This window comes from Panthera pardus, unplaced genomic scaffold, assembly GCF_024362965.1.
Source record: "Panthera pardus isolate Hobbes unplaced genomic scaffold, ASM2436296v1 HiC_scaffold_17, whole genome shotgun sequence".
NCBI classification, from domain to species: domain Eukaryota; kingdom Metazoa; phylum Chordata; class Mammalia; order Carnivora; family Felidae; genus Panthera; species Panthera pardus.
In genome coordinates, this window is record NW_026526732.1 from 35,655,571 (window position 1) to 35,679,355 (window position 23,785).

The 23,785-nt window shown below is 36.8% G+C and overlaps 1 protein-coding gene across 4 annotated transcripts in view; it reads right to left on the bottom strand.

The window, feature by feature from the left end:
• Nucleotides 1-3,712, bottom strand: part of LAMA2 (laminin subunit alpha 2) — a 620,981-nt gene extending 617,269 nt beyond the window's left edge. For all 4 annotated transcript variants that reach the window (XM_053904501.1, XM_053904500.1, XM_053904503.1 and 1 more), the window contains exon 1: nucleotides 3,465-3,712. In XM_053904501.1, coding sequence (XP_053760476.1) covers nucleotides 3,465-3,585 — 121 coding nt within the window. In that variant the 5' untranslated portion in view covers nucleotides 3,586-3,712. The remainder of the gene's footprint in view (nucleotides 1-3,464) is intronic.
• Between the last annotated feature and the right edge of the window lie 20,073 nt (nucleotides 3,713-23,785).

The window sequence follows — 23,785 nt, forward strand, 5'->3', positions numbered from 1 at the left end:
ATATGCCTTTAGTATAGTCTTGACATTTTTAAGAATTAAAAAGTTCAAATACAAATATGCACTCCAAAAACAATAGAACATAATACTAGAATCTTGGACTTTGAAAAGAACTGGAGACTTGATGAATCGTCACTGTGCCTCTGTAAAGGCATTTCATCCTAAATCATCCCTGACAGGTGGCACACCTGATCATGAATGGACATTTCCAGAAACGAGTTGCTCCAACACAACCCAGTAATTTCTGAACAGCTTAAACAAGAGGAGCAGAGAAAAGGAGGAAGTTTCTTCTTATTTAATTCAAACCTTTCCCTTTGTCATATTGTTCTATGGATCTGAGTTCAGGATTTAGAAAGGACATTTTATTCTCTCTTCCATTAAACACCATTCCTAAATTTTTTTTTTATTGCTTTTTATTTTTGAGAGAGGGAGAGAGAGAAAGAGTGCACATGCGCGTATGCATGAGCGGGGGAGGTGAGAGAAAGAGGGAAACAGAATCTGAAGCAGGCTCCAGGTTCTGAGCTGTCAGTATAGAGCATGACATGGGGTTTGAACCCACAAATTGCAAGATCATGACCTGAGCCAAAGTCAGATGCTTAACTGACTGAGCCAACCAGGCACCACAGAATTCATTCTAGTCAGTGCTCCGCTAAGAAGGTCAATGCTAATATAATCAAAAAGGAGAAGTTGATGATAGCCTAAAACTTCTTCAGTCGCACTCATATCCAATGATCTTCACTGAGAGTATGTTTTAACAGAACATTAAAAAGAAAACTGGCCCCAGAATAAATGGAAAGACATCTTAGTATCACAAAAAGGAAACTTCAGCATAAACAATACTGGAAGTGTTTTTAGTTGTTAAAAATTAAGTTACTATCAGTTGCATGAATATAAGTCACGACTACTCCAAGCCTTCAGTTTTAAATTTGTCCAATAAGAATTGAAGGTGAAATAAGTTAATATATACACGGCGTGTTTAATTATGAAATGCTATATGAATTTAAGGTATTATAAAACAGATTTTATATATACTTTTAATATTAACAAGTTCCAACAATTTATCCCTGAGCCAATCTTTCAATGTATTCCAGATGATCTATAATACACAATATATTCTAGAATGCAGAAAATAGTAGCCTAGGGGCGCCTGGGTGGCTCAGTTGGTTGGGCTGTCGACTTCCACTCAGGTCTTGATCTAGTGGTCTGTGAGTTTGAGCCCTGCCTCGGGCTCTGTGCTGACAGCTCAGAGCTTGGAGACTGCTTTGGATTCTGTGTCTCCCTCTCTCTCTGCACCTTCCTGCTCACACTCTGGGTCTCTCTCTCCCTCTCCCAAAAAGAAATAAACAGTAAAAAAATTAAAATAAAAATAGTGGTCTATAGGTAGACACCATCTTATAGCTATTTTGCACAGAATTCCTTATTGTGTGTAGCATTCAACAGAATGGCAGTATAAACTTTCCCTTTTGCATTGACCTTACTTTATGCCTGGACCATAGAAATTGGAGTCAGTTTTATCTCAGATAAAACAGAGACAGAAAGAGAAAAGGAGAGGAGGGAAAGAGGAAGGAGAGGAGGGAAAGAGGAAGGAGAGGAGAAAGGAGGAGGAGGAGAAAGGAGGAGGAGGAGGAGGAGGAGGAGAAAGGAGGAGAAAGGAGGAGAAAGGAGGAGGAGGAGGAGGAGGAGGAGGAGGAGGAGGAGGAGGAGAAGAAGGAGAAGAAGAAGAAGAAGAAGAAGAAGAAGAAGAAGAAGAAGAAGAAGAAGAAAAGGAGGAGGAGGAGGAGGAAGAAGGAGGAAGAGAAGAAGGAGGAGGAGAGGAGAAGGGGAGGAGAGGGTGAAGGAGGGGAGGGGTGGGAGGAGAAAGAATGAGGAGGGTGGGCAGCCCACTAGGAAATTTCTTTGAGACTACTTTGCATGCTTTGAACTTCTGCCCCACTCCAAATGAACAGCACTGGTGTTTCTGGTCTCTCTGTACTCCCAGCTGCTTGACATTATTAAAGTACTATGTATTGTTAAAACATATCATATAACTAAGCAAGGCTAATATTTTAAAGTAGCATTTTAAAAAATCAGCTGCCAGAGATATACTCTCAAAATCACTCTCATAAATTCTATTAATTAAGCCATGTTGACCCCATTTTACCTCGCAGAGAAGGAAAAGCAAAAATAGAAGAAAAAAGGTTATATAGTGAACTTAAGGTCATTTTTATTCTAGGAATTTTAATCAGGGAGCTATTATTGTAGCAAGCAGATTATTTTCTTACTCCTTTTAAGATAAAATAGTACTGCTAGAAATGTTAGATTATAAGAAGAAAAACTATCAGAATGGTTAGATGTAGCTTTATTCCAGTTAACTAAAAGAGGGAATAAGTATATTTCAAAACTTTGACAGATTTGGTCTCATCAAAACTTTCAAAAGTTGCTAACCTCCAGATTTTGTACTCTTGCGGTAAATATTTTGATATTTGAAATCAAATCTTAAATATTCTTTACTTTAGTACAAGTTTTCCAACTCACAAAAATGTTGCTGAAATGATGTATTCATTATAAATTCTGTTTTAAAACGCGGTACATGTGCTTCTTTGAAAATTCATGACATTAAAATAACTCTTCAAAGACTCCCAAGAGTATCAGAAATTATATGCATGTAAACATCACAGCGCTCTGAGGAGAATAATTTGGATTACATCAAATACCACTGTTTTCCAAAGCCCCCGTGAAGTGTATATGTGGTCACTGTGGTCTTAATTCACATACACATGACATAGAAGTCCTATCTGTATTTAAGCCAGAGGAGAAATTTCACTATAATAAATAGGATACCTGAGATAGAACGTGGGTCAGAAAAAATTGAGGCTGGAAGTCCCATTGCCACGAAAGAAAAAAAAACACTTGACTTTACAAACTCTGTTCAAACAGTTAGAAACAAAGTCCTTCAAAAAAAGAAAGAAACAAAGAAACAAAGAAAGAAACAAAGAAACAAAGAAAGAAAAGAAACAAAGAAAGAAAAAAAGAAGAAAAAGAAAAGAAAAAGAAAAAGAAAAAAGAAAAAAGAAAAAAGAAAGCTGATGTATCAGCTGCCCTCGATAAAGTTCCAAAATGAACCTCAGCTTGGGAAACATTTCTCTGCAGGGATGGACTCTGATTTGGAAAAACTTATTGTTCAATTGGTTAAAAGTTTGCTTCTTTGAAAGACTTCGGAACCCAGCTGGGAGTATGTATAAGCGACAGCAAGTTCTCTCAGAACGAACAACGAGAAACGCTTCACGTTCTTTGGGGGGAGGTAGGCAATCCCCCCAACCCCCGGACAGGGTACTCAGGACGCTGAAAGCGAGTTTGCATCAAGCTTAGCCCCTCTCGCCCCAAGCGCACTCCCCAGGGGCCAAGCCAGAAAACGGTCCCTGCCCCGGACTGTCGTCGGAAGAAGGGACGGCAAAGGATGGAATCTAGAGCCCGTTCCTCGACTGTACCTCTTTGCTGATGTGCCTGTGGCTGCCGCGGCCGCTGTTGCAGCTGTGGCCTCTGGGCCTGGCCGCCCCCGAGGCCCCCGCTGAGCAGCAGGACCAGGAGGACCCCGGCGGCTCCGGGCATTGCGGTGGCCGGGAGCGGATCCGCTTCTCAGGAGCCCGAGGAGTCGCGGCCGCCCAGTCCCCGGGTCCGGCTTGTGAGCTGAAGGAGCAGCAGCTGCTGGGGAAGAGGAGGAGACAGCCCCCCTCCTGGCTTTGGCTCTGCCGCCGCCAGAGGGTGGGGGGAGAAAGAGGACACTCCCCCTCCCTCCCCTTTTCCCGGGCCCTCGTCCCACAGCCGTCCAGGCACAGGCCCTTAAAGGGTCCTCCGTGAAACAGACCTTTCCAGAGCCGCCCTTCCCTCGGAGAGGGACCGTTCCTTAGCTTGAGCTGTTCGCTGAACTTCTTTTAAATTAGAGGAGGTAATTGATATGAAAGCGCTTTGTGATCTGTAAAATCTCTACACATGGGAGGCATTATTGGGAGGAAATCTGCACAGCTGGGAACTTGGCCGAAGCTGAGTCAATGTACCTCTAGAGAAAGGCCTGGCAAAACTGTGTGTGGGCGCCGTGTATCCAGGTGACCCAACGCTCGATAGACACAGGACCCTCCCGATGGCCCGGGTGGCTGCGAAGTTACCATGGGGTGAAGTTGGTCCTGGGCCTCAGCAGGTCAGGCCAGAGGACTTACTTATTGCTTAATAGACAACTGTCAGGGCAACAGGGGTGGGACAAAAAGAAACTCCCTTGCTCCACTGCAACGCTTATGACCAATATAAAGGCTAAAAGTAAGGTTTTCAGTTCAGTCACTGGACATTTATTTAAATTGAATAAAGGCCTTAGGGACCATTTCCTTTCAGGCTCCAAATTTCATCTCTTCCAGCCCCTATTGCTTTTCTTTAACCCAGAATTTCTGCAAGTTTTTCTGCCACCCCCAGATTCAAATGACAGCTCCTTCCTGGTCTCCTGTCTGTCTGTGTTTTATGGTCTGAGGTTCTCACAGTGTTTGAGAGCTCCTTATTGGGTCTTTATGGGACTCACACGATGTCTTCCCGCTTACTCAGTGGCTGGGAGTACTGCTGACATTAGTGTGCTCTGAGGTCACAGTGCCACTTGTCCCATCCCAGGTGGAACAGTCCTGCTAACCAGGGACTTCTGGAAGGGCCACTGGGCATTCATGCAGGTGAAAACCCTTGGTTTATGTTTGATGCCTAATTTAAGAGTATGCTGCACATAAAATGTTTTGCACAGTTTTTGTCTTCCAGGATGCATCTACTACACGAAGTGAGGAACTCATGTACTTTGTGTTTCTGAATGTCACCAAGATGTGTTTACCATCTCAGAAAATCCCATCACTGATATGGTAGTGTCCCCAGGACAATACCAATACGTATCTGTCACATTGATGGTGACTCTGGGAATAGGTTCAGGCTTCTATTTTGCCTTCATTTTGCCTACTAAATCTAGGCAAACTACTAAATGTAGTTTTACCCAAGCATTTACATAATGAAATGTACATTTTTTTACATAGATTACTTTTTTCCGTTTTTATTTTATACTTAAGCCATTATATTGATTTTTTAAATACTATGTTGAAGTTAAGTGATATTATTTATGGATTTCCTTTCAATCAAATAAAGGAGGTGTTGTTCCTACCAGGATTGATTGAGAACATCTGGCCAAATGGTGCCCAAGTAAATGGATAACTCTCAATATTTTCCATCTTCTTTCTGTTAATATTAGTACTAAAAAACTCTACAGTTGTTTTTTTTTTCTTTTTTTTTTTTTTTTTTCTTTATTGAGGAATTGCAAAATAGAGTCTGGCCCAAGCCTTGAGAATAAGACTATGATCTGTGCTGTCAACTACTTGTGCAATTCAACACAGGGGAAAAATACAAAATTATTTAACCAAAATTAAGATAGAGAACCAGGGTTATCAGAGCAATTTTTTTAGAAATAAACCTAATTGAGGGGCGCCTGGGTGGCTCAGTCGGTTGAGCAACCGACTTTGACTCAGGTCATGATCTCACGAACGTGAGTTCAAGCCCCAAGTCGGGCTCTGTGCTGACAGCCCAGAGCCTGGAGCCTGCTTCGGATTCTGTGACTCCCTCTCTCTCTGCCCCTCCCCCACTCATGCTCTGTCTCTGTCTCAGAAATAAATAAACATTAAAAAAATTTAAAAAAAAGAAACCTAATTGAGTACAAATTACACAAAATAAATGCACCCATGCTATATGTTTAAAAAATTTAAACTCTCATTTGACAATTACCCCAATTAACATGTAGTCCATCACTCCCCCAAAGTTTCCTTCCTCTCACAGTAATTTCCCTAACCTTCACCCCTAGAACAGATAGTCACTGATCTGATTTCTGCCACTATAGATTATTTTAGCTAATCACAAATTTCATAGAAATGGAATAATAATTCTTTTCTTCACTTAGCACAATATTTTGGAGGTATAGCGATGTTCTTATTTATGTCAGTAATACGTTCCTTTTCATTGCTGAATACTATTACATGGATATATCACAATTTGTTTATACATTCACCGGAAGTACATTTGGATTGTTCCAGTTTTTAGCTATTAAAAATAAAGCTGCTATGAATATTTGAATACATTTAGAAGGACATATATTTATATTTCTTAATTCCAAAGAGAGAGATTATTGGGCTTCCTTGTGGGTATGAAACAGTTTACAATACGGTTATATCATTTTAAACTCCCCCAATTATGTATGAGAGTTCCAGATGCTCTGCATGGGTACCAACACCTAATTGCATTTAATTTTACCTTCTCTAGAGGTTGCATAGTGGTATCTTAATGACATCATCATTTGCATTTCTCTGATGATGCTGAAAATGTTTTGATGGGCTTATTTGGCATTTATATTACTTTTTTTGTGAAATGTCTGATCAGATCTTTTGTTCATTTATCCTAATTATTTTATTTTTTACATTATTGTTAAGTTGTAAGATTTAAATATATATTCTGGAGAAAAGTCCTTTGTCTAATACACTTAATACAGTGCCTACTATTCTCAGTCCATAGCTTGACTTTTCAATTTCTTGACTAATGTTGGAGGAGGTCATCAAGAGGACATGACTGCTAGTTGACCTGTGAGCTGGACCCACGCATCCAGAAGCTCCTCACCTCCTCCCCTGTCCTTGCAATGTGCATTCTGCCTGCCTTCCCAGCACTAAAGCTGCCTCAAGGACACAGCCTAGAGAGAGTAATGTGTTGTTGAGAACATCTGGACAGTATACATGCCTGAGTCTAGTGAAGCCTCTATACAAATTTAAGATTCTGACAGGTGGATGTGGAGATCTACTTAAGGCTGCCCAAGACAAGCTTCATATGTGAGTTCCCTTGCTCATTAAACTGACTGCCTTCTGATCGTGGATTACTCTGCCTTTCTTCTGTCACTCCTTGCCCTCTTCGTATGGGTGCCAGTTTGCAAACCAACAACCGCTTTCAAAGAACAGAATTGTTTAATTGTGATTAAGTCCAATTGATTAAGATTTTCCATTTATGCTTAATACTTTTGGGGCCCCTTTTCAGAAATCTTAGCTTACTTCAAAATTGTGAACATGACCTTCTCTATTTTTTCCTTGAGATTTTGTAATCTTAGCTACTACATTTGGATATATGATTTATTTCAATAAATTCTGGTGTTTGCTATGAAGTAATACACTTAAGGTAAGAACTTTCTTTTTTCTGAGCAGATATCCATTCATTTTAGCACCATTTGTTCAGAAAGAAATAATTTCTGCATCTGATTACCTTGTCACTTTTTTCAGAAGTTGATCATATGTAGGTCTATTTTTAGATTCTCTAAATATATATATATATATATATATATATATATATATATATATATATGCCAATATCACAGTTTTATTACTGTAGCTTTATAGGAGCCTTAAAGTTAGGTAGTTAGGTAGGTAAAGTTAGGTAGTGTAAATCTGACAATTTTGTTGTGCAAAATGAAACTCTTGACTATTCTAGGTCCTTTGCATTTCCATATACTTTGTAAGTAGCTCATGAATTTCTACCCCCTAAAAAATAATGTCATAGGGAGGTTTGGTTGAAATATATAAATTTTGGAGGAACTGATATTTTAGCAATATTGAGCCTTCCAATCCATTAATATAGCATGTCTTCACTTACATCTTTGATATTCTAAGCAGTGCTCTGTAGATTTCAATATATGTCTTCAACATACTTCCTAAAATGTACCTCTCAGTGTTTTGTGTTTTGCTATTATAAACAGTATTTTTAAATTTAATTTTTCATGCTAATAGTAATACAATTGATTTTGGTTGTATACACTGGATTCTGCAAAGTTGTTAAAATCACTTCAAGTAGCCCATAGGTAGGTTCCTTAGTATATTCTATGTATAGGATCATGTTATCCTCAAATACAGTGTTACTTTTTCTTTTCTAGTCTATGTGCCTTTTACATTTTTTCTTGCCATATTGCACTGGCTATGACTTCCAATATAAAATTGAATAGCAGTTGTAAGAGTAGACATTTTTGCCTAGTTTCCAATCAGAGGGAAAAGCAGTCATTCATTGACCATTAACATGATGCCTACAGGTTTCAAACGTGCTTATTATGAAGTTTCAGGAAGCTCCCTTCTTTTGTTAAGAGTTTTTGTAACAAAAGCATATTAAATTTGGGCAATGCTTTTTGTGTATCTATTTAAATAAACATAATTTATTTCTTTATTTGGCTAATATGGTGAATTATAGTGACTGATATTCAAATGTTAAGCAATTCACAGTCCTGGCATAAACCCCAATTTGTCACGATGTATCCCTTTATACATTTCTGGTTTATGTTTATTAATATTTAGTTAAGTATTTTTATGTCTGTTCATGAGGGATATTAGTCTATAGTAATTTTTTTTAATAATATTTAAATCTGGTTCATAAAGCTGGCCTTATATAATTAGTTGGAATATGGTTCTTCTGAAAGAATTTGTGTAGAATTTGCATAATTTCTTCCCTAAATATTTGACAGACTGGTGAAACCATCTGAGCCTATAGTTTTATTTTTGGGAGAGGGTTTTTTTTTTTTTTTTTAAGAATAAAATAGAATGATTCAGATTTTCTATCCTTTATCAGTATTATATAAGTATCTTATCAGTGTTAGAAATTTTATTTGGTAATTTTTAACTTTTAAGGAATTTATCTAAGTTGTCAGATTTGTTGGCATAGTTATTCATAATATTTCTTTATTCTCCATTTAATGCCTGTAGGATTGACATTGATGACAGCTTTTCCCTAATATTAGGTTTTTGTGTCTCCTCCATTTTTTATATCAGGATTTTTTACAGAGGCTTGTTAATTATATTCATTCTTTCCAAGAATCAGCTTTCGGTTTCACTGATTTTCTTCTATTGTTTGTTTTCTGTTTTTATTGATTTATCCTTATATCTTTAAGTTTTCCTTCTACTTATTTCAGGTTTACTTCACTCTTTGTTTTAGCTTCTAATTGTGGAAGCTTAAATCACTGATTGTAGACATCTCTTCTTATATAATTTATGTAACTATTATAGCATCCCAAAAATTTGGAATTTAAAAATATTAACTTAATTCAAAATCTTTTGTGCATGGCTTCTTATTTGACCTGTGTGTTATTTTGAAGTGTTTTGTTGCTATGGTCTCAATGGTTGTGTCTCCCCAAGATTCTTTGTTGAATGAAATCCTAATGCCCAAAGTGATGATATTAGAAGGTAGGGCCTTTAGGAGGAGATTAGGTTATGAGGATGGGGTCTTAAGAATGGAATTAGTGCTTTTATAAAAGAGACTCTAGCGGGGCGCCTGGGTGGCTCAGTAGGTTGAGCGTCTGACTTCAGCTCAGGTCATGATCTCACAGTTCGTGGGCTCAAGCTCCGCATCAGGCTCTGTGCTGACAGCTTGGAGCCTGGAGCCTGCTTTGGATTCTGTGTCTCCTTCTCTCTCTGCTCCTCTCCTGCTTATGCTCTGTCTCTCTCTCTCTCTCTCTCTCTCTCTCAAAAATAAAAAAAAATTTAAAAAAAAAAGAGAGTCTCCAGAGAGACTTCCAGAGAGACTCTCCAGAGAGTCTCTGTTCTTTTATGTAAGGACACAGCAAAAATAGGACCCCTGTGAACCAGCAAGTGGGTTCTCATCAGCTGCTAAATGTGCCAGGGCCTTGATCTTGCACTTGTCAGTCTCTAACACTGTGAGATATAAATTTATGTTTTCTATAAGTCACCCATTCTATGGTATTTTTTATCTCAGCCCAAATGGATTAAGATAGATTGTAATATCCATTTTTTCAGATCTTAATAGGTTTCTTATTGTTATTAATTTCTAATTTAATTCTCTTAGGATCAGAGAATGTATTATTTCAATATTATTAAATGTACTGAGACTTGCTTTTTATTCTATCACATGATCTATCTTAGTGAAAGTTCCATATTCAATTGAAATGATATTCTGCTATTCTTAGATAGAATACTTTATAAAAATTAAATGGAATTGGTTGACAGCAGCATTGTTCTTTATACTTATTCATTAGCTGTTTATTTGTTCTATCAATTACTAAGAGATAAATGTTGAAATCTTCAACTATAGTTTTTGATATTTGTTTCACGTTTCAGATGTTGCATTAGTTTTCTATTGCTTCATAACAAATTACCCCCACATTTAGAAGTTTAAAATACTAAGCACTTATTATCCTTTTATTACTTTGAATCAGGAATTCAGAACCGTTTATTTGGATGGTTCTCTTCATTTGGGTGGGTCTCTTGTGAGGTTACCAGCAGGACATTAGTCAAGGCTATCGTTAACTGCAGGCTGTAATAGGCTGGAATATCCACTTCCAAAAGGGTTAGCAACAGGCTTCAAATCTTTGCCATATGTGTTTCACCATAGGGCTGTTTATAATTTGGCAGTTGGCTTACCCTAAAGTATGTTGTCTGAGGGAGAGAGAGAGAGAGATAAGGAGGTATGTACGTTACCATAGTTGCAGAAGTCACACACCATCTCTTCTGACAAATTTTGTTCATTAGAAGCAGGTTAATAAGTACAGATCTTACTCACAGGATGGACAATTAGTCTCCACCTTTTGAAAATGAGATATCAAAAATGTGGGGGTATATTTTAAAAACCACCTCTTTTAGAGTTCATAGACCCAATTCCAATGTGAGCAGGGGATCCCTCACACACAACACCAAGCAAAAATTCAACTCAGTTCTGACACTGTCTACATGAAGATAGCATGAGAATCCAGAGGTTAATGGTTCAGTCCTACAAGACTTCCTCCCAAACCCCCACCACCCTTCAGATTCCAGGTGCAAACCCCAAGCTGTTACTTGTGCTTCTAAATGACTAGCTACAAATGAATTTCCAAGGATCTACTCTTCAAATGAACTTGCTATAGCAGCTCACAGAACTCAGGGAAACATGCACATTTATCAGTTCATTAAAGGATATGATAAAGGATATGAATCCACAGCCAGATAAAGAGATAGGGTAAGTTCCCAAACAAAAGATCTTCTATCTCATGGAACTTGGAGCATGGCTTGGTGGCAGGCTAGCATGTGACATGTGACATGCGTGGGTGTTCTGGTTCCCCAAGCATGGAAGTGCGTTGAAAAAGGACCAAAAAGCAGTCCTTTTGGCTTTTTATAGAGGCTTCATTACATAGTCATGATTGGCTAAGTCATTGGTTATTGACTAATTCAACCTCCAGCCAGAGGTTGCAGGTAGGGAGAATGGGACTGAAATTTCCAACCCATTTAATTACATGGTTGGTCCTCCTGGCAAACAGCCCCCACCTTTAGGTGGGCTCCAAAGGTCACCTTCATGAATAACAAGACACCTTTATTGGCCTTATCATAGGAAATGCAAAGGGTTTTAGGAGCTGTGAGCCAGGAACCATGGACAAGACCAACTATATATATAAGAAATATATATTTGGTCATTGAGATGACAAAATATATTTCTCATAAGTCACATACAATACCATAATTCTTTAAGATTTTTCTTCATGTAATATAAAATTCTGCTATTAGTATATATGCATTAGTATTGTTACGTCTTCTTCAAAATCTTATCTTTTATCACTACTAAATGTTTATTTATCTCTATTAAAGTTTTTTTCTGCTAAAATCAGTTTCCTATTGTTCATATGTCCATTCCATATTTCTGATAATTAAGATTTGTTTGACATATTTTCCACTCTTTACTTTTCAGTCTGAGTGTTTATGTATACAGGATATCTCTTATAGCCAACATGTAACTGAATCTTGCTTTTTCATCTAGACTGATAATTTTTGTCTTCTTTTTGGAGGGTTTAGAAATACATTGTCCAGTGCAGTAATTACTAGCCACATATAGCTTTTTAAATTTAAATAAATTAAAATAAAATAAAATAAAAAATTCAGGTCTTCAGTCATGATAGCCACAGTTCAAGTGTTCAAAAGCCACTTGTGGACAATATAGACTCTATATAGACAAGGAACATTTCTCTTGTAACTAAAAGATCTATCATACAATTCTGGTTTAGCCACTTTACACTTAATATAATTATTGATATAAATGGGTCAAGTCTACTTCTTTTACATATTTTCTATTTGTTCCATTTGTTCTTTATTCTTTTTCTTCTTTATTTTTGAATAATTACTGTTTAGTATTCTATTTTTATCTGCACTATTGTACACATACATTATATATAATATGTATACATATATATATTGTATACATATACATTGTTATAAATAACATATTATAATCAGAACATACAGGGGCTCCTGGGTGACTCAGTCAGTTAAATGTCTGACTTCAGCTCAGGTCAGGATCTCACATTCTTTGGGTTCAAGCCCTGCATTAGGCTCTGTGCTGACAGCTCAGAGTCTGGAGCCTGCTTTGGATTCTGTGTCTCCCTCTCTCTTTCTCTCTGCTCCTCTCCCATTCACTTTGTCTCTCTCTCTCTCTCTCTCTCTCTCCCCCTCAAAAATAAAATACACATTAAAACAAATCACAGTATACATCATTATAAATGATATACACATACATGTATTGTACTTATATGAATATAATATGAAACTTATTATCATACTTTCACATTGTATCACTTCATATATTACATAAGAATGTTAAAATATGTTTTATTTTTCCTCTTCTGCCCTTTTACTGTTATTGTTTATATATTATTTTTCTTTATGTTATAATCCCCACAATAGTTCTTATTTTCTATAATAATAAATTATCTTTCAGTGAGAAATTATCCTAGCTTTTGTTTGATTAAAAGTTTTTACTTAGCCTTTATTCTTAATATAGAAATCTAGCTTGCCAGGTTGTTTTGTTCTGTAGCATTTTAAAGACATTTCATTGTCTTCTGGATTGCATAATTTCTGACAAGAAGTTCACAGTTTTTCTTATCTTTCTCCAGTTTTATTCTGGTTGATTTAAGATTATTGTGTAATGCTTTTCATAACAGAATATGCAAAAGGGACCCTGACCTAAAAATCATTAAGTGGTGGTGGCTTAAATCACTCCACAACATACCTGATGGTCCACTGTAACATGAGTTGTTCACACCCAGATAGGTGACTCATGATTCCCAAATGCAATGAAAGCATGTGGAGTTTCAAGGCCATATTTTATTTTTAAAGGTTTCAGCTGTCTTGCTTGTGCATGGTAGGTAAATTTATTATTTTTTAAATAAAATCATTTCTGTTTGATCATGACTTCTTATCAAATGTTTTAAAATCCCCCCAAATTATTGTGTAACCCCTCATTTGCATACATTTTATTATGTGTTTTTGTGTAGATTTCTTTGATATTTATCTTGCTTTAAGGATCATTGAGTTTCTTGGACATGTCAACTTAGAGTTTTCTTAAAATTGGGGAAAGTTTAATTTCTTCAACAATCTTTTGTCTCCCCTCCTCTATTTTTCATATCAGTTCTCATTCTATTTATTTTTTTAAAAAATATTTTTTCTCTCTTTACTTCCATTTGTTTTCTATTTAACAAATTACTATAGATGGGGTGACTTATAAACAACATATTATTTCTCAGTTCTGGGGTCTGAGAAGTCTAAGAACAAGATTCTGGCAGCCTCAGTGTGCGGTAAGAATCTAATTCCTGGTTCACAGACTATATGGCAGACAGGCAAGAAAGCTCTTTGGACTCTCTTTTACAAGGACACTAATCTCATTGATGAGGACTCTACCCTTATGACCTCCCAAAGGTGCCTCCCAAAGGCACCACTTCCAAATATTACCACATTAGGGATTAGGTTTCACATACAGATTTGGGGGGGACATAAACATTCAGTCCGTAACACTAGGTGTATTTATCTTTTCTTCTGCAGTATCTGTTTTCAAACCTATTTAGTATATGTTTTATATATTTTTTCAAATATAGAAATTCTATTAGTTTAAATTTTTATGGTTTCCTTTTCTTCATGTGTCCAATTTTAACTCTTTGAAAATATTTACAATGGGAGTTTTGAAGTTCTTACCTGCTTATTCATACATCACTGTCACTTCTATTTCTGTTATATTTTTTTCTGATTATGGATCATATTTTGCTGTTTCTTTGTGTGTCCACTAATTCTTGGCCAATTGTTAAAATTATAAAGTATGAATTTTATGCTGTCGAGTATCTGTACTTTGTTATCTTCCTTTGAATAATAATGATTTTTGTTTTATGGATTAATTGCTTCTTAACCTTGTGGCTAAGATCAAGTGTTTTTTGGATTAGCATGATCTTTTAAGTGCTACTTTTAAAGCTTTGTTAGGGAATAACTAATGTAGCCTTTACTGTAGGTTTATTTTAGCTCTCCAAGTAAAATATGACTCCTCTAGGAGTCTGAATTATAAAACTATTAAATAATATTTTTTCAACTTCAACTCCTTCATAATTCTATGATTTTCAACTTTGCATAAGAAGTTTGCTATTTAGTAAAAAATGTGGGACCTCAACATTTGAGTCTATGTGGGACCTCCACACAGATTCCTGGAGGTTTATCTCTCAAAATTACCTTCCTCCAGCACTCTGATTCACAAATTTAAGCTGCCTCCCTAAACTCTGATCTCTGTCTCAACAGTTCAATAAAACTTCTGTGCTTTGTTTAGGTTTTTCTCTCCCTGTACTATAGTCTGAGATACAGTCTCCAGAGAGAAAGCTGGGTCAACCACTGGAACCATCTATAGTGTTTTCTTTTCTCAGAGCATATAGATTTATACTACCTATCATCTAATATCTTAAAACAACATTTTTGTATTTCCCCAGCATTCTAGTTGTTTATATATAGTACATTTAGTATGGATTAGTCCATCGTGGCTATCAGTACCAGTCTCAAAGTTGTAATTTCAAATAATAATAAAAAAAAAAAAAACTAGACATATATATAATGATAATTCATCATAGTGACTTAAGAAATGTAATGAACTGGAACAATTTTGAGAATTATAGCCTGAGACTACTCTATTACTTTTCGTATTAATCATATGGCCTTTAAAATACCTCACAGTGTACTCACTTCAGCAGTACATATACTAAAATACATCGCAGTGTTTAATTTTTTTTTTCAAATTATACTTTAAAAGCTTCTCACAAGCTGTACTTTAGAAAATATGACAAAATCAAAACTAGAAAAAAAACATATTGTGGCTAATCCAATTAATCTTTTTATTAAACTATAGATTATGTTGAATTATTTATTATTGACATTATAAGTAATGGGTAAGTCTAGCACTATTTATGAACAAACTAGGGACAAATTTACCAAAATGCATTATCTAAGTAATCACAAAATACTGGATTTGCAATAAATGTGGGAGCATTTTATACTAGAAAGCAGTATTAAAGGTCAGAAAATTAAAGAGTTGATTAGCAAGGCAGAAAATTTCCTACCCCACCAAAGAAAGGGTATCTTGTGTATACAATTAAAAAAACTGACTTAAAAAGAAATGTGTAAGTGACAATAGCATAGATCTGTTAAGAACAAAGTATAATTCATGATAACATTATTAATACTTATTCTAAAAAGAGAAAGAAACTTAGAAATACTGTTTTATAGTTCACCTTAGAAAAAATTAATTCAGATCACTAAAGTATATGGAAGTAAACTTCAGAGTTTTGAAAAACTCTCAATCTATTATAGGAGCAAAATAATATAGATAAGCTATTAAAAGTGAATTACATGGCGAATACATAATTTTAATGAGAATTATGTATGATTTTTAAGTAATTTCTATTTAAAAAGGACAAGATATGAAAATGTAAATTCCTGGATAATTGCCACACACAAACATGTGATCTGTGGAAAAGAGAATGGAATAAGAGAAACCAACCCCACGGGCTACTCAAAAAATACAACTCTATTATGTGGAATGTCTATAGCTCTACCTAGGAAAGGATATTGTTTAGTTGTTAAGATTTTAAGATGTAGAAATATTATAACAATTGAAATTTTAAAAATAGAAAAACATTGAAATGGAAAAAAATTTTTAATATATAGGAACAAATTAAGTCAAAAACATCTATGAAGAAAGAATTCCTATAATCCATATAAATTTATGTTTTTTTAATTAAAACTCTACAGGGAATGAGATTTTTCAAATGCAGAATTTTAGACCAAATATGAATTTTAAAATTTTGACCTAATATTAGACATTCAATTCTACTCAAAACCTCATTTAAAATAGATTAAAAGTTGGGGCGCCTGGGTGGTTTGGTCGGTTAAGCGTCTGACTTCAGCTCAGGTCATGATCTCATGGTCCGTGAGTTTGAGCTCCGCGTAGGGCTCTGTGCTGACAGCTCAGAGCCTGGAGCCTGTTTCAGATTCTGTGTCTCCCTCTCTCTGACCCTCCCCCATTCATGCTCTCTCTCTGTCTCAAAAATAAACGTTAAAAAAAAAATTTAAAATAGATTAAAAGTAGTTCAACCACTCTTTAGAGGCTGAGAAAATTGATATCTATCTGTACTTAAGAAGACACTGAGGGGTGCCTGGGTGGCTCAGTTGGTTAAGGGTCTGAGTTCAGCTCAGGTCATGATCTCATGGCCCTGCATTGCGCTCTGTGCTGACAGCTCAGACCCTGGAGCCTGCTTCAGATTCTGTGTCTCCCCTCTCTCTCTGCCCCGCCCCCATTTGTGCTCTGTCTCTCAAAAATAAACATTAAAAAAAAGTTTAAAAAAAAAGACAATAAAGAGTTCCTGAAGAGATGTTAAAAAAAAAAAGACACTGAAAGGTTTTTTTTAAATTTTTTTTAATATTTATTTTGGAGAGAGACAGAGCACAAGCAGGGAGGGGCAGAGAGAGAGGGAGGCACAGAATCTGAAACAGGCTCCAGGCCCTGAGCTGTCAGCACAGGGCTCAAAGTAAGGCTTTAACTCAGGGACCGTGAGATCATGACCTGAGCTGAAGTAGGTCTCTAAACAGACTCAGCCACCCACAGGCACCCCGACCCTGAAAGTTCTTAAGCTGGGAAGTAACATGATCAGATCTCCGTTTTGAATAAACAGTTCTATCAGAATGGATGGTTGATTGCTGTAAGTATGATGAATATGGAAAGTAGAAGCAAAGAACCTTATAACCAGTGTCATTCATTCATTCATTCATTCATTTATTCATTCTTACAATAAATCATGATAGTATGCTGTAAGCTGGAAACTAGACACTCTGGCTACTACAGAAAACACGAAGATAAGGTCCTGCTCTCATAGCACTTACATTCCAGTGGAGAAACAAATAATAAATTAGTAAAAAATTTGAAGTGAGTCATTACAAATTGTTATAGCACTTATGAAGAAAATAAACAAGGTGATAGAACAGTAACTACAAGGTGAGGTTTTCTTTAAATAGATGTCAGCAAACCCTCTCTGAGAAGGTGACACTTAAGCTGAGATGTGACAGAACACAGGACTCCAATGAATGCAGTGTCAGTAGGGAGGAGAGAAAATGTTTTGGAGATGTTTGAGAGAGTGAATTAGCAAAACTTGCTAACCAACCGGATATGGGGATTTAAGGATTATTCTAGAGTTTCAGGTTGGAGCAACTGGCTGTCTGGCAGTATTCATAACTGAGAAAAGAGATACAGGAAGACCGCCAGGTGTGAGTTAGATATGCTGAGGTAATTGCCTTTGGAAATATCCAGTTGGTTATTTTTAGTTCTTCTGAAGGCACGTCAGCTATCTCATGTAGAGACCACACGGTCAAGGGAATAGATTTCTCCATGCAGTTGAGGAATGGGTGTGGAGGGAATAATAAGACATAAATAGCCTAGAAGCAAGTGTAAGCATACAAAATAATGTACTACATGCTCGTTTGCACCATAAATTAATGAGAAGACTAAAGGAGTATTCAGCTATAAGGCCTAGACAGTGGGCTGAGCATTTGGAAAAAAAATAACGTTTAGTTAGATCTTCACTAAACGCCATACATAAAATCCCAAATGAATTTAAGTATTAAATGTAAAAAAAATTGACAATTTTAAAAAGTGGCAAATGAACAGGCACATGAAAAGATGTTCAACGTCGCTCCTTATCAGGGAAATACAAATCAAAACCACACTCAGATATCACCTCACGCCAGTCAGAGTGGCCAAAATGAACAAATCAGGAGACTATAGATGCTGGAGAGGATGTGGAGAAACGGGAACCCTCTTGCACTGTTGGTGGGAATGCAAATTGGTGCAGCCGCTCTGGAAAGCAGTGTGGAAGTTCCTCAGAAAATTAAAAATAGACCTACCCTATGACCCAGCAATAGCACTGCTAGGAATTTACCCAAGGGATACAGGAGTACTGATGCATAGGGGCACTTGTACCCCAATGTTTATAGCAGCACTCTCAACAATAGCCAAATTATGGAAAGAGCCTAAATGTCCATCAACTGATGAATGGATAAAGAAATTGTGGTTTATATACACAATGGAATACTACGTGGCAATGAGAAAGAATGAAATATGGCCTTTTGTAGCAACGTGGATGGAACTGGAGAGTGTGATGCTAAGTGAAATAAGCCATACAGAGAAAGACAGATACCATATGGTTTCACTCTTATGTGGATCCTGAGAAAGTTAACAGAAACCCATGGGGGAGGGGAAGAAAAAAAAAAAAAAAGAGGTTAGAGTGGGAGAGAGCCAAAGCATAAGAGACTGTTAAAAACTGAGAACAAACTGAGGGTTGATGGGGGGTGGGAGGGAGGGGAGGGTGGGTGATGGGTATTGAGGAGGGCACCTTTTGGGATGAGCACTGGGTGTTGTATGGAAACCAATTTGACAATAAATTGCATATATTAAAATAAATAAATAAATAAATAAATAAATAAATAAATAAATAAAAAGTGGCAAATGATACAGTAAGGAAGATATATATGAATGTACTGTGGAAATAAACATGGTTGTGTTATATACCAAAAACAATCAGCCAGAAAATGAGAATCTATTCAAGCTCATTGTGAAAAATTCTATCTAGAAATCAATGTAAGAAGAAATGCACACAACTCATATGTGAAACAATATTTCCAAAACTCAGAATAACCTAAAAAGGAGACAAAAGGGTTTTAGCTTGGTTCTTGGCAGATGAGAATTCCACCAGCGAACCACCCAGCCATGTAGCATGCCCTTGGAGAAGAATATTCAACATTATAAAGAATCATTCCAAATTAATTTATAAATGTAATGCCATTCTGTAAGGAATGTTTATCTTTTTTCCCCTCTCTCTCTTTTTTAACTTGTGTTTGGGGATGCCAGCCATTATTTTATGCTTGGTAGGAGGAGCCTTTTTTCCCAATACAGAAGACAAAAAACTTTCTGAAAACTCATGTGGGCAAGACTGTTAAGCATTGCCACCCAGGTGCTCCCACCATATCAGGCCTTCCAACCTGCAGGTAATGATAGAAAGAAGCAAAGACAAGTTCAAATGCATTGTGGTGGCAATGGGGGCGTCACATTTGGTCAATAGCATTAATGCCAGCACTCACTCTTTCAGTTCACTCAACTGATACTGATCGAGGGCCTTCCTATATGTTAGACATTGTTCTAAGTGCTGGAGATACTGTTGTCAACAAAACAGACTAAGGTGTTTGTTTTTCTATACCCTTAAGACTGTTATTCTGGGGAAGGAGAGCAGATAAAAATATTAACCATGATGATTATGTAGATCACCCATTAAGTAGTAATAAATGCAGCAAAGCAGGGAGATGGGCTAGGGCTGTGAATGAGCACCTGGGGTGGGCCTCAGTGAAAATGTGACATGTGAAGAGATATTTGTCTTAGTCTTATGTCTCTAGAAAACAGACTGTAAAGGAAACATGTTTTTGCTGGCATTTTATTGGGAAATACAATCCCAGGGAAGAAGGAACACTGGGAAAATGGAGTAAAACAGAAGATGAGATAGGACAAACTAAGAGCATTATTGAGCTGGACACAGCTTTATGGCACAATGAGTGCTCAGTTATATGAGGCATGTTCAGAGACATCACATGAAACTACCCTGCATCAATATGAGGGAGAAGGGAGAAGAATTTGTCCACTCTCTCCCATTCCCGTCATGTCAAACTTCATCATTTAGGAACCAGCCCCTCACACTTCTTTGTTGCACATGTGTGAATGCCGAGTAAAATGGAGAACTACTGCCAATGTCTTGAAGGTCAACTACAATAGGGAATCTCAAAACAGGAGGCAAGAGGAAGGTTATACCTGTACATTAAAGAGAGATGAGGAGGGGTGTTTGGGTGGCTCAGTCCATTGAGCGTCCAACTTCAGCTCTGCTCACGATCTCATCATTTGTGAGTTCGAACCAGGTCAGGCTCTGTGCTGACAGTTCAGAGCCTGGAGCCTGCTTTGGATTCTGTGTCTCCCTCTCTCCACCCCTCCCCACTCATGCTCTGTCTCTCTCTCTCTCTTTCTCTCAAAAATAAATAAACATTAAAAAAAAGAGGGATGAGAAGTAGCAGGCACAGTGGGAACATCAATCTAAAGCAAAGCAGCTGCCACAGCAACAACTGGCTCCATGCCTACAGGCAGAGCAAGCCACTACTATAGGTAGAAAGCGGGTCGTGTGTGTGATCTGAACATGGTGGATAAACGGAAGCCAATGCCAACTCTTGAAGATGGTAAGGGACTGAAGAAGAGGTGGGCAAAGTGGTAGGAGACAGGTTGGTAATGATAGGGCCAGATCATTTTAAAGACATTGGTTTTACTTTGAGTTAAAGGGGCAGCTACTGCTATATTACATTTTTAAAAGATGACTCTGGTTGCTGTGCTGAAAACAGACTGTCAAGGGGCACCCTCGTGGCTCAGTTGGTTAAGCGCTGACTTGATTGCAGCTCAGGCCATGATCTGGGCTCGGCACTGATGGCATGGAGCCTGCTTGGGATTCTCTCTCTCCCTTTCTCTCTGCCCCTCCCAGGCTCATGCTCTCTTTCTCTCTCTCTCTCTCTCAAAAATACATAAGCAGACTTAAAAGAAAGAAAACAAATGGTCAAGAGAACATGTAGGTACAAGGTGATCACTTAGCAGGCTACTGCAGAATTCCAGAATTTGTGATGGTGGCTTGAACCAGGGGAGTAGCAGAGGAGAAAAGAAATAAAAGGTTGTGTACATATTTTAAAGATGGAACCTACAGGGGGGAGCCTGGGTGGCTCAGTTGGTTGAGCATCTGACTTCAACTCAGATCATGAGCTCAGGGATCGTGAGTTCAAGCCCCACATCAGGCTCTGTGCCGACAGCTCAGAGCCTGGAGCCTGCTTTGGATCCTGTGTCTCTTTCTCTCTCTGTTGCTCCCCTGCTTTCTCTCTCTCTCTCTCTCAAAAATAAATAAAGATTAAAAAAAACTTTTTCAAAAGATGGAGCCCACAGGGTTTCCTCACTTTACACTTTAACAAAATTAAATTTCCAGTGGATTAAGAAGCTGTTAAAACTGTTAAAAATAAAGTCATAAACACATTAGAAAGAACCATAGTTAGAGGTAGGGAAGCATTCTTAACATCCCCAAATTCAAAAGCCATAAGCAATGTCAACATTAAATAAATAAAATGATCAGATAAGCAACAGAAAAGTAGAAAACACATGTTCACGTATATGAGAAAAAGTTTAGTACCTAAAATCTATAAAATATTTAGAAGTCAAGAAGAGAAAGGTGGACAATGCAACAGAAAAAAAGGGCAAACAATATGCTGAGAATATTAGCAAAACAGGAAATATAAGGATACACTTATAAAAAGGCATATAACTTTGTCGGCTTGTATGGAAACAACAATTACATGCCAGTTTTCCTCCATTAGGTTGGCAAAAAAGAAGTTGAAACATTCAAGAATTGAACAAAGCATGATATAGGGAGCTCGTACACTATCCGTGAAAGCATGTCATTGACCAATACATTAAGAAGCATAAATTGATAATATATATTAAAGTATAAAATAGCTATCATCTCACCCCAGAAAATCTACTTGATACTTATTTTAGGGAAATATTCTCATTTCACTAACAAAAGTGACCAAAAAAGGACTAGATAAACCCATGTAGTATATACACCAGTAAAAGGATAAAATATATCCATATGTCCTGACAGAAATATATCTAATATATAACTTAACAAAAAAGGAAGTTGACTGAGAAATATAAAAGATGACATTTGTATGATAAAAGGGTGTGATGATAATCTAAGTAGAAGTTTTCTATGTCCCCACAGCTATGAGGGTCTAGTTACCTAATATAGTCATTATTAGATAACTCTGACATTAAAATAGTCTATTTTATTTTATTTTTTAAATTAATTTGATTTATTTATTTTGAGAGAGACAGAGACAGCATGAGTGGAGGAGGGAGAGAGAGAAAAGAGGGAGACAGAGAATCCCAAGCAGTCTCTGTATACTGTCAGCATGGAACCGGATACGGGGCTTGAATACACAAACTGTGAGATCATGACCGGAACCAAACTAAGAGTTGCCACTGACTGAGCCAGCCAGGTGCCCTAAAATAGTCTATTTTAATAGCTCAATTTTAAAATTAGTTCCAGACCCTCTTGCACTGTTGGTGGGAATGCAAACTGGTACAGCCACTCTGGAAAAGTGTGGAGGTTCCTCAAAAAATTAAAGATAGAACTACCCTATGACCAAGCAATAGCACTACTAGGAATTTACCCAAGGGATACAGAAGTGCTAATGCATAGGAGCACATGTACCCCAATGTTTATAGCAAGACTTTCAACAATAGCCAAATTATGGAAAGAGCCCTAAACGTCCATCAACTGATGAAAGGATAAAATGTGGTTTATATATACAATGGAATACTACTTGGCAATGAGAAAGAATGAAATCATGCCATTCACAGCAATGTGGATGGAACTGAAAGGTATTATTCTGAGTGAAATAAATCAGTCAGAGAAGGACAGATATAATATGTTTTCACTCATATGTGGATCTTGAGAAACTTAATGAAGACCATGGGGGAAGGCAAGGGGAAAAAATAGTTACAAACAGAGAGGAAAGGAGGCAAACCACAAGAGACTCTTAAATACAGAGAACAAACTGAGGGTGGATGGGGGTTTGGGGGAGAGGCAAAATGGATGATGGGCATTGAGGAGGGCACCTGTTGGGATGAGCACTGGGTGCTGTATGTAAGCCAATTTGACAATAAATTATGTTTTAAAAAATTATTTAATTTAATTTAATTTAATAATTTAGTTTAATTTAAAATTTAAACAAATAAAATAAAATTAGTTCCTGGACTTCAGTGAAATATCTATCCTTGCATATCAAACAAAATTGTCAGTCAGTGTCTTACTGATTATTAGCTACTACTTCAAATAAGAGAATAAAAATGCAATATAAATCGATTGCAATATATAAATGAAAACCATGCAAAATTTGTAACACTGTATGAAGTCCATTAAAGTGATTTGGGGAACTGTACAAGTCACAGACCAGATTTTTCAAAATTAGCAATTTTTAATAAGAGAAGATGAAGAACCATAGTAACAAAATGAAGGCTTTAAACAAAATGGTTTTACGATCAAAATGTTTAGCAAACAGAGATTGCATACATGAGCAAAAGTGTTCTGCTTTCAGACTCTGCTACAAAAATCAAATGTGAAATAACTGATTTCATATCATGTTTTTATATAATTTTGTCAGTAAAAACTTACAGGAAAACACTCTCAATTCATTCTTTAGTAGATCCAAAATAATAGCAGGTAAAATGATACTTCTTTTTTGGATAAAAATCAGAGAAATTTCCATTTTTTAAATTTTAGTCTTATTTTCAAGATAAAATGACAAGAAATGCCTTTCCCTTCTAT